At 39.4% G+C, this 12,087-nt stretch overlaps 2 protein-coding genes across 2 annotated transcripts in view; both read left to right on the top strand.

Moving 5' to 3' along the window:
- Positions 1 to 12,087, top strand: part of smarcd1 (SWI/SNF related, matrix associated, actin dependent regulator of chromatin, subfamily d, member 1) — a 320,795-nt gene that overhangs the window by 65,474 nt on the left and 243,234 nt on the right. The window lies entirely within an intron of this gene.
- On the top strand, positions 7 to 11,549 carry rab22a (RAB22A, member RAS oncogene family). Its single transcript, XM_061070496.1, has 7 exons — positions 7 to 310; positions 1,245 to 1,324; positions 2,170 to 2,251; positions 5,879 to 5,950; positions 6,420 to 6,526; positions 6,907 to 7,016; positions 7,836 to 11,549. Exons 1-7 carry the CDS (start codon positions 275 to 277, stop codon positions 7,931 to 7,933), a joined length of 585 nt encoding a protein of 194 aa, XP_060926479.1. The 5' UTR covers positions 7 to 274; the 3' UTR covers positions 7,934 to 11,549.

Genomic DNA, 12,087 nt, shown 5'->3' with positions numbered 1-12,087 from the left:
GCCCAGCAGTCACGTGACCGCGCAGTTTCAAGATGGAGACGGGGCCACTGGGAAGCTCCAACGGTTAGCTTGTTAGCTCGTTAGCTCGTCGACTGCAAACCCCCGCGAAAATGGCAAACGTCAGCTAACCCCGAGGCGCTAATGTGGCAGCGCACGATGAGGATGAGGTAAACACGGGAAAGCAGCGCAGGAACTTTCACGACTCGAGGAGGAGGAAAACTGTCAATGGTCGTCAGCACCAAAACAAACCAGTTGTGACAGAGAGGATATCGATATGGCGCTGAGGGAGCTCAAAGTGTGTCTCCTGGGGGTGAGTTAGCATCGAACCCCTGTGTGAACACGTCTGTGTCCGGTTCGGATTTGTATCTGTAGCATCGGATGAGTGTCGCAGCTCCAAACGAGGCTGGTTTGTTTACAAGGGTTAAATGTGGTCATCAGTGATCGAGAAGGGGGCAACACATGCACTTTAATCTTAATTAACTTCACGTCTGTTCACTTCCTTGTCTGTACTTTAAAATACTAGTGTATGTCTCATTGACCACGTCCAGACTTCATACAACAACACTCATCAAGCCACACACAGCAGAGATACATCCCTGAAACATTACAGCATCCTCACATCATCTCCTCCTGCCCATCATCCTACCAGCAAGATTTAAAACATTGTTTAGTTCAGTCAGTTGACACAAAGATAATCGATGGATTGATAAGTTGCGTATGAAGCAAAAATGACAAAATGTTTGTCCTTCCAGCTATTCAAACGTGAGGATTTGCTGAAAAACTAATTTGAAGTTGTCACCTTGGTTTATTGGGAACCATGTGCATTTTCACACGTTGTAGACCAAAGGGTTGCTTAAAAACATCAGTCAGAATCCATTTTAACTATCTAAATTACCATTACTTCTGCTAATATCCACACATCTCTCACATGACAGCATTCATCCACGTCTAGTTTTACCTATAACAATAGCATAAGCCATCATTTTCACCGCCACTTGTTTGTATTGCTGAAGAAACATGATCGCCTACATCCTCTTCATCGGCTTATACGTTTTTTAAAAATATCTTTGTCAATTTTTACTGCATGTGTCCGAATCATTCTCAACATGAACAGGAAGAAGAAGCAGCAGACCAAAAATAGAAACAATGACGTGATGCAGAGCCAGATATTGTGCTTCTATTTCTGTGATTATACTTCTAGTAACTGTTTAGAAAGCATCAACTTTATTTGGTCTCTTTTGCAGGATACTGGCGTTGGAAAGTCAAGTATTGTTTGGAGATTTGTGGAGGACAGCTTTGACCCAAACATCAACCCAACAATTGGGTAAGTTCCTGTTGTCTCCCACGCTAAAGGCTATGTTTATTCTCTTCCTGTCTCATCCGTTTTGGTTATCGTTGTTACAGTGCATACATTCTCCTTAAGCAAACCCAGGCGCTGTAGAGTTCTATCAGTCATCAATAATTGATCACACTGAAAGATTTTCTCAACTTGCATAGTGTACCACTCTCAAAACCAAACTATTTTTACATTTTCATACATTTTCCTCAGAAAATGTAGAAACGTGCCCAATCTTACTTTGTTAAGGACAGTGGTAAATTAATTTGCTGCATCCTCCACTTTAAATGGATCCACTCCAAAATGTAATGGGTTCGTCCCCATCGCTCTGCCAAGTCTGATCCAAAGTGATTGTGTCAGCAGGATTGTGTAATTCTGCTGACAAATAAATGAATAATAAACCAACAGACAGACACGGGAGAATTCATAACCTTCTGGTGGAGGTAAGAATGAAACAATTCCAATACAGGATTGTCAGGTAAAATACACTAGACTCAACATTACTCAGAATACATTAAAATGTATTGAAATTATTTTTCACCTGATAAATCTGCACTTGCAGAATTAAAACCACATTTTGATGTCGCCGACCTCAGAAATAAAGTATGAGGCTGACTATAATGAAACCATTTCCTCCTGTTTTACATTTGAGATGTGTTTTTTTTGATAAACCTCGCACACATTCTAAGATATCTTGAATCTTCAGCTGATCCGAGTGAAGATGTGTTTTTTTTTCCAGTGTTCCTGACTTTTGTAAATCACTATATGAGATGAATATTGTTATAATATAACTAATGTTATACGCGTCTCATGAAGCCATTTCTCTTCACCAGGGCGTCCTTCATGACCAAAACGGTGCAATACCAAAATGAACTACACAAGTTCCTGATCTGGGACACAGCGGGGCAGGAGCGGGTTAGTACTCTCCTTGTTTTTTGAATGGGCCTTTTAACAAAGCGGAGGAGGATAAACATGTGTTTTTCCTCAACAGCACACAGTTTTTATATGATAATAAAACACACAAAACTGGTTGAAAAGGAAGTGAAAAAGCTGACGACACGTGTATGAACCACTCCCTGAACCGGCCTGGAGGAATGTGAACAGTGCAGTTGTTCATTACTTCTGATAGGGGGCAACATTTACCTGTCTATAGGTACAGTTCTGCCCCAAACTGAAACTTCTGGTTTCAGGAATTTAAATGGTGTGTGGTGTGATTTGGATTTTCCTTCTTCTGATCATTAAATTTTTTTTAGTGTGTTATTATGGTAGGAAAAATGCATCTGTAAAGATTAGTTCCATTTTAAAATCTTTGTCCTGCCTCTAATTTCCATCTCATTTCTTCTCTCTCTCTCATTGCACTCATATTTAGAGCATGTATAAAAAAGGACCATTGCTTTTCTTTTGTGTGATTTTAAGTGGCACACGTCACTGAAATATGTTGTCTGTTGGCAACGATCATGTCCAGGTGCTCCCTCTTACATAATCTGGAGGCGTGTGTGTCTGCAGATGCCATGTTTGGAAAGCTTCGTGTCCACATCATTTTGTTTTTACTAAAACCATACAAACTGATGACATGTGATACCAGAAACAGGATACATCTTGGTGTCTGAATGCAGTTTTGGTGTTAAAGCCTGTGAAATCGACACCAGGCCTCAGACAGCAACTACTTTCTCCTTTGACACCCTACATCCCACATTTGTCTGCACTATCTCTCCACATCACTTCCCTACACATCACTTCCCCTTTTGTGTGCATGTCTTTCTGTTATTCTCATACACAATCCTTTCCCTGCTGCTGTCTTCTCCAGATAGGTGAGGTAGGACGCTGCTTGTTTTTGTTATCTCCCACTCTGAAAGCTTTGCCCTCTTCAATGGTTGAGGGGACAGCAGTGCAGCCATGTTTAAGATAAGATGAGAGGGAGAAACAAAAGCTGTCTCGCTCCACTGGTGTGTGCTGCCACTGTGTTATCTGAGAGTCACTGCCAGAATGCCTGTCTTTTTCCTCTTTGTGTTTTCCTGAAAACAATCTATTTTCCTCTTATTCTTTTGTGTTCATTTCCATTTTTAGCACCTTTTTTTATTTCCTCATATCCACTTTGTTCACTGTATTTTCACAGAGTTTTTTTCATCTGTGCCTGAAAAAGTTGCAACATTCCGTTGGTACAAAGCTGCTGTGGTATTTTAAAGCCTTTCATGGCTTGTTTTCTTACCTCTGTGGAGCTTTGGCCTATCAAAATCTGTTGAGTTGAGTAAGGGGAGTACAGAGCCAGCCAATTCACATGTAAGGGGAGACCAGGGCAGTAAGGAAAAGCTCTGTGATTTCTACACTCCACAATCCATATCTCAATACCACATGAGACCTTAGGAGCACATCTGAGCCCAGCTGTCAACAGCCATTCCAGGCCTCCCCCTCCTCGGCGCTCCGTCTCACTGAAAACAAGCAAAGGGAACCTTGCATCTGACTGAAACAGGAGGGTTCCTTTCATTATTCACCCAGCTTGTGGTCGCAGCAATTAATAAGCACTCACAGGGTATCAGTGGGGCTGTTTTCTTGGCTGCTGTGCGGCCAGACGACTGGCCTCGGTGTGATTGCTCAGGGTTAAGGCACAGATAGACCACACAGGACTGGCGGTGCTGCAGCCCAACACTGGCCAATGAAAGAGACAGCACTCTCTTCAGAGCCGCTGCCAAGTATCCCAAGTTGGATATCCATCGCTGGACAGGCGGCCAGTAACAACTATAATTATGTGGAATGTGTGCTTTTCCTGAGGTAACAGTGTCACTCCAAGATGAATAGTTTATTTCATCGTATTGTAATGGAAAATAGAATTGGCGGGAAAAAAGGGTCATTCCAAGTCTATTGAAGACATGGGGGCTTCTTTTAAAATAAATATAGTTAGTTAATACAAATTACATTCTGTCATTAGTCTGCTTAAAAGCACATGTCCAGAGGGAGTCAATATTTTCCCATGTAAGGAGTTGGAGATGGAAAATAATCATCTGGTCAGTTTCAGATCTCAGTTGCCAGTTTATTAGATACACCCAGATAAAACTAATACAGTATTATATACAAGTCTTATATACATAAATCCTGCATGATCACAAAGTTCAGGTTTTCTGGAATTAGATTTAGAGAAGAGCTGATTCAACTTTATGGTAATTTTGGTGGGCTGTAGTTCGTGGTACTGTTGAATGAGGGTATAGGCAAACTAACAAGAACACCTCTGTGTGTAATACAATAAATACAACTCAACAGCCTTTTATTTCTGTTACAGGTGAAACTCTTATAACAATTATAACACAGTAGATTTATGTGGAACAATGCCTCATTTATAATATAACAGATCCACATCAGTAAAGTAACGAGTAACTTTTATCAAGTGATTTTTCTCAAGCGTAATGAATTAAGCAAAAAGAAGCAGTGAATGTAAAAAAAAATCCTTAGAGTTGTTTTAAAATGTAATATTGGAGTAAATTTACTCAGTTACCTTCCGTCCCTGGAGCTAAATAATGCTAAAGGAATTAGAAATAAGTCTTTTTCTGTCTGCTGCTTTCTTGAAATTGTCGTAAAGGCTGTTTAGACACTATGCTGAATATTTGTGCAGCTTAGAAACTTTAAACTGATGATGTAGTTTAACCATTTCTTTCCCTTTAGCATGAGGTTAAAACCCCAATACGTCTTGATATGTTATGACAGCAGGCTAATTTGAAAAGCCAGCTTTCACGGTGCCCTGGAAAGTCTTTTGCCAGAAAAATACCAAAAGCTGGCACAGGAAAAAGAACCCCCTGCCTCCCAGGCAGCCAGGGGTGGACGTTCTGCACATGTTGTTTTGATTATGGAGGGCTTTGTGATGTGTTGGGCTGAGATCAAATGTATAGTCTTCCATAAATATCAAAATCCTAACAGCTTTTGACACATTCTGCTCATCTTTCTCTTGATGGCTCCCACATGTGTGAGGTCTTGGTGGAAAGACGAGCCGAGCAGTTTTAAATTAAACTGCTCGCCTTATGGGCTCAGAACACCAGGGCTCTGGTTTTATGAAACTGTGTCTTTTTTGCTTATTTTTTAAGGTTTTTGTAAGTCAGTTTTATTGAGTCTAATGGAACTCACAGTGAGAGTTATCACCACCTTCTGGTCTTATGTAACAGATAAGCCTTAGTCTATTAAAAGCCTAGAGACTAATTCTTTGTCAAAAATGCAATAGTGCAATTATAGAGAAATTATATTTTTAGTTCTCATCCAAGAATGAAAAACTGGAAGTAAATCTAGTGTCTCCAGAGATGAGCCGTGATTGATCGTCTTTGTATACGATCTTCTGAATTGTTATTTTCCCTGATCATCTTCTGTTTCACATGGTTTCAAAGCTGCATCCATATTTAATGATGTCAGTAGATCATACAGTCTAGTTCAGACAGAGATGAATCTCATTGAGAGGCTTTAGAGACGTCCTCTTCCTCCCTGTCCAACAGTGGACCTCCTTTTTTTCTTCAGAAGAATTGTTACATTGTTTTATAACTGTTTCCTTTCTTTGCCTTCCCACAGTTTCGTGCTCTGGCACCGATGTACTACAGAGGTTCGGCAGCAGCCATCATTGTTTATGACATCACAAAAGAGGTATTGTTTGCTTTTTTCTCTTCAACCACTAATCCACTAATTACTCAGTGAATACTTTCATTGATTTAGTCTGTGTCTTTTCCTGAAGTTTGATATAATTTCGTGACTGAGTTCATCTTGAGAATTAGTTGAGAAGATTGATACCGCTCTCATTTCTGATACTACAGCTTACAGTATAGCACGTTGTGGTAATGTGCTAAACAATTTCATGGATTGGCCAAGAAATATCCCATGCCATATCCCCCTGGTTTTATGCTTAACAAGCTAACCGCCTGCTGGCTTCAGCTGCGTATATGTAACATACAGACATGGGAGTGGTGCTGATCCTCCCATCTTACTCTCATCACAAGAGCAAATTAATGTGTTTCCCAGAATGTCTAACGATTCCTTTAACCTTTCTCCAGAGATATGATGTGCTGTCTGTTTATTAGTCCTCTCAGTCAAACATGCTGTTTACTCTTACCACCAGGAGTCCTTCCAAACACTGAAGAACTGGGTGAAGGAGCTGCGTCAGCACGGGCCTCCTAACATTGTGGTTGCCATCGCTGGCAACAAATGTGACCTGTCTGATGCCAGGTGAACCTGAGTTAGAGATAAAACTGGCCCCTACTCATAAGTTTTCTGTCTGTTGTTGAAACATGAGGTGGACAGGAGCTGACTCTTGGTCGTTTCCAGTAAGAAAATTGTATTTGTTTAGAGTTGAACAAATAAACCTCATATTTGAGTGTTTAAGGAGTATTTAAAGAATGTGTTGTTGTTCCTTGATGTCTTCAAAAAAGTTGAAATACTCCCAAACTATGATGCATATTCACTTTTGGTACTTCACATATACATATACACCATCAATGGAATTGGTGGATTGTCTGTATAGCTTGACAAATGAACTGATTACCAGATCATCCATGAAATTGGACAATCTGTGAACATATTAAAACATATTAATTTTGTATTTACAGGGAAGTGCCAGAGAGAGAGGCCAAGGATTATGCTGATTCCATTCATGCCATCTTTGTAGAAACCAGCGCCAAGAACGCCATTAACATCAATGAGGTGTTTATAGAGATAAGTGAGTGTGTTTCTCCACCATTTGGTATTATTGACCTACACATCCTCAAATTCCTTGAGTCTTGTACTTCTTTAGTTAATCATTTTCACAGCATTAACACAATTGACTTCTGAACTGCTTATTTTAGACTGGTTAACTGTGTTTTGAGCAGTGTTGCTGAATAGAGGTACTACTTCTAAATGTGTCTAGAGTGTTATCAGTGTTAATGTGAAACAGAGCTCTGACGTTGATGAGCTACTTCAGGATAAGAAACAGATAATCATGAAGTAAATTGCTCAAATGCCAGATAAGTTGGAGTTTCCTTAAAAATAAGATATACATATTAGCGGTGTACCATTACCATATTACAATGTACTAAAACATCTTATACTTACATGAACTTATATAATACTTACAGTACTGATTAAACAGACTTCAGAGCGGAAATTTAAATGTGTTCCACAGATTTAAATACTTTTTATGCTGCAAGATCTTCTGTAACTGTATCAACACATTTAGAAATTGACCTGAGTAGCTCAAAACACTAGTATGAGAATTTAGTAATATATTAGAGTTTTGGAATATGCTTGTTATTCAACAAATCCTTTATGATCTCACTAGATCTACCCCGAAGAACCTGAGTTTAAATCAAGTTTAAGGGTGAAACTTTTACTTCCCCAAAAAGTCTGTGTTTGGGGAGTAGCACTTTCTGAATGCTCTGAAACACACAGGTTGGAAGTTTAAGGGCTGTCTATCACTATGTTGTAAAGTATGCCAGCCTTTTTTGTGGTGTCACTTCACATGTCGCCACATGCAAATAAGAATGTGTTTGTCTCACAGGTAGGCGGATCCCCGTTGTAGAGGCAGCAGGAGGCACTTCAGGAAAAGGTTTCAAACTGGGACGTCAGGCCTCAGAGTCTCGCAGGACGTGCTGCTGATGATGCCGGTGACTGTTCCCACATGACCTATGACCTGACCTTTGCTTATTCTCTGCGTCCCCGACCTGCCTCAGCTTACAGCTCTACACGCCCTCAGACATCCTGCCGGCACTGTTATCCGGGTGCGGCAGTGTCACTCTGATCATGATAGTAAATGCATTTTTAAAGCACTTAAAGCAACACTATGTAACTTTTACAGAGAAACAGCGCCCCCCTGCAGCCACGTGTGATGATAAATTCCGATTTAGCTGGAGCTTTAACTGCGTAGTCCCACTCACAACACACAACTGAACGGTTAATATTACAAGTGATGCTTGGCTTCTTGAAGCTGCTTTAACAACTACACCGAACTCTTGTGTAGAATTCCTCATATTTTAAAAGTTTCTTGACGGAAAATTAAACATAAACTGTAGTTTTTAATGACTTCGAAGTCTTTTTAACAGATCTGCAGTTCAGCAGTTCACCGTGATTCTGACAATTTAAGCTGCGACGATCAGTCACTTAAACACAGGAGGTCGTCACATAGAGCAAGAAGAGAGGTTCAGGGTGAGGAGTGGAAATTCTCCCTATTCCAAGTCAATGAACCATCAAACTAATGTGGAAGCTGCTATTTCAAGGTAATAAAAAATACATAGTGTTGCTTAACAATAGCAAATCATCATGTGTCATCTGTAAGTTGCTTGCAGGTGAAATACTTTCAGAGCACAGACAAACATAGTTGCACAAACACACACACAGACATTCTGGCTTCTATAATGTACTCCAGTCTCTATATGGTTTGGTGTAGTCTCATGTTGACCAGAGGCTCATCAGATTTATTCAGAAGTGACTTGTAGCTGTAAATTTGTACAAATATATTATCTTTCAACAAAAAGTTAATTGACAATGTTTAAATCTCAACCTCAGATTATTCTGATAATATTTAAGTTATTGCCTTTATTTTCCTGGGAGACCTTTCCCCCAAATTTCTCAGCGTTATGAAGGATCCATTTTTATAATTAATGTGTATCATCAATTATTAATTAGATATTTCTGATCAAAGAGATCAATGTTTGTACCAATCTCTCATCTTAACGTTGGCTTGAAGGATAAAAGTCAAGAAAGAGGGTGCAGGCTTGACTTACATTTGTTTTCATCAAAGCAAAATATCAAAATGGTGTTTTGATCTCAGCCAAAATCAAACAGTTGAATATGCAGAAAAAAAGGTGTGTATACATCTGCTTCCTTTTAATGATAAAGGAATGGTTCACCATTTTTGGAAGCACTCTTGAGATGAGAATATTGATAGCTCTCTTACATCTGCATAGCTCAACATGAAGACTAAGCCAGCCTATCTGTTATCACCTCTTTGTCTTAATGCTAAGCTACGCTAACCAAATGTTTGTTATCTCCTTCTAATGAATGCTCAGATGCGAGAGTGGTCTTGATCTTCTCATCTAACTTTCCACAAAGTTAAGAAGCATATTATCCAATCTATTCCTTTAAATCTTGAATTAGTGGTTCTCTCTCATTTGTCGTTCAGGATATTTTGATCGTCACTTGCCTGCAGACGATAACAATAACTTAAAATTGCTGTAAAACGTAATCTCACTTTTGAGAGCAACCCAACCGTCCTCGTGTCCCAGTGACGGAGCTTTAATCAGGGCTGAAATCTCTGACTCTGTTGGTTGTCTTGAAGCTGATTATAAGCGAACAGTTCCAGCTGCTCACATGTGTTCCACATTTCCACTTGTAATTGCTGAAGAGCCATGAACAGGCATGTGGATGATGTACCCCACAGTGCACAGAGAATCCCGCCGGTTGTTTCCAAACATTACTCCAACTTAATTTTTCTTAAATCTCCTGTCTCTCTGCAGACCTTCGCTGCTACTCACTAAAAATTTTACAGGCAAGGCCAGTTTTTCTGAGGTATTGCCAAATTCTTTAATTGTGCGATAAATATTTTTCATTCTCCCCCGGGTCACATATACAAACTTGCTTTACTAGCTGCCCTGTGATGGAAACAATACGAGATCTGAAAACTCGACCTCGTTCAGAGGAAGCTCAGATTTTTGGAGCTTAAATCTCCCCTCAGCAGAAGTTTATAGGTGGAGAATCAGATGTAACACTGTGTTGACATGCTGACCCCTTAATGAACCTTTGTTTCCATTCCGCTCTGTATGCACTTTTTTCCAGCGTCTGCTTTCTGAATTTCCTCTCTCTTCTGTGCTTTTCACCTAAATGACAAACTCATTGTCGGGCCAGATTTCAATCATGGTACAGTTACAGCTTTCACAGAGCCACATCATCACCCGCTTTCTCTGTGATCCTTATTTTATGTTACAGCAATCTCATTTGCCTCTGATATTGTTTGAACTTCAGCAGCAGTGGATCAATGAGCCCACACTGACTTATTCATTCTGTGTAATTTCATGCTTCCCTGGATTAGCTCGTTCAGTCCAAAAACCTATTTTCAAACTTGCCAAAAGAAATGCAGATATGGTCTTAATTAGACTGCATCCGCACATTTATCCACGTGAATGGAGTCCTTTTCTGTCAGCGCATGACACTTACTTTGCCTTTGAGCATATTAATGTAACTGATGAGTACTGTGCTGAGTAGCGCCGCCTTATCTTTCAGGATGATTTTTTCTGTGGCGTGCAATAGTTGTTATAATGACAAAGGTAAAATGTGACCTAATCGGAGACAATAGTTACAGAGTGATGTGTTCACACAGAAAAGCAAAGGCTTGTGCAAAAGATCTCCAACAGGATAATGACAGGTTTATATGTACCTCATTGTATGTGTATTTGGTGACCGGTTTGCTCATCCATCATATGACAGAGAGTCCAAACACTCTTCTGTCTTTGATAATTCACCCAGCATGACATCATGATAGCAACACTCGCTACAAAACCTCAGCAATCACATTAAGAAGGGAATCACTTCAGCTGCACTTTTGACTCACTGACTTTGTATTAATTGGCTCCTAATACGAACTAACGCTGTCTGCAGCATGTTAATATGCCTGTGAAACACTTTATGAAACATTCTTGCACGGGTGTCAGACTTTCTTTAATATCCCATGGTGTTATTTTAAGGTTTTGACTGTTTGCTCAGCTCGTATTGCGATGAAGACGTTGGTGCCAAATAATGTCAAAACTATTTTACTAAATCATGCATAATTAACCATTTTTTATTGTTGTAATATAATGAGTTAAAGTACTAATCGCATAAAATGCTAAAAAAATATTTGAGTTCTGATAATGATGACATGTTTCCCCCTCAATTGGAAACAGGAGGCATGAATAGTGTTTGCCAATTTTGCATTGAAAAATACCATTAGTCTCGGGCTGGCCCTGGGAATGTGATTAATCTATATTGTGTATATTTTTCAGTGTAGATAAATACCATCAGATTGCACACAAATCAATGACTCTATTCTAGTTTAAGCCAGTTGTGTGACCACAGTGGACTTGTTCACCATTTGCAGTGACACCATCTGAACTGTAGTCACCATATTTAGCTTTTTATTAAATTTCATATTGATTGTAACAAAATACCTGAGAACTTTTGTTTGCTGTGTATTTCCAAATGTGTAAAAAGGGAATCGTCAATTGTTTACTAATAAAAGATTGACAAAAAATACAATGTGTGCCTATATGTAGTTTTTTTATTGTGAGACTCAAGAGACATGTGTGCATTAACTTATTCCTTGGGGATACAGTAACAATGTTGTTAGTGATTGGTTGTGTTGTTAATTTGGGAGCCAGAAGTCTGGCTCTATATATAAATTAGACACTTGAGATGTGTCAAGGGATTTTCACTGCAATCCAAGTAGCGCTCAAGAGGTCCGAACACTTTTTTTGACAACCTCCCAGAATCCCCTTCTGCTGTATATACTGCACACAGCACTGGGCAAAAGTTCCAGGCACTACAAGTGATATGAGGATTATTCAGAAATAAGGTCATGAATGTTTTTTGATCAATCAGTTAATTTCATGGAAAGTCCAGTTAAGTTTCATGAATTGAATAAAAAGGGACTTTAACTGCAAACTTGACATTTTGATCAATTAATAAAGGCAAAGAATCAGAGGTTAGACGTATTACTATTATTATTATTATCAGGATGTCTTGCTAAATGTCAGAAGGGATCGGCTCCAGCTCCCCTCGCG

The sequence above is a fragment of the Limanda limanda genome, chromosome 4, assembly GCF_963576545.1.
Source record: "Limanda limanda chromosome 4, fLimLim1.1, whole genome shotgun sequence".
In the NCBI taxonomy this organism is placed as follows: Eukaryota; Metazoa; Chordata; class Actinopteri; order Pleuronectiformes; family Pleuronectidae; genus Limanda; species Limanda limanda.
This window is presented reverse-complemented; position numbering and strand designations above follow the sequence as displayed.

Excerpts from the sequence above, each read along its gene's own strand:
- rab22a (XM_061070496.1), top strand. The coding sequence starts at position 275 with ATGGCGCTGAGGGAGCTCAAAGTGTGTCTCCTGGGG. Across the intron at positions 6,527-6,906 it reads TGTGACCTGTCTGATGCCAG|GGAAGTGCCAGAGAGAGAGG; the intron begins GTGAACCTGAGT and ends TTGTATTTACAG. Across the intron at positions 7,017-7,835 it reads TGAGGTGTTTATAGAGATAA|GTAGGCGGATCCCCGTTGTA; the intron begins GTGAGTGTGTTT and ends TTTGTCTCACAG.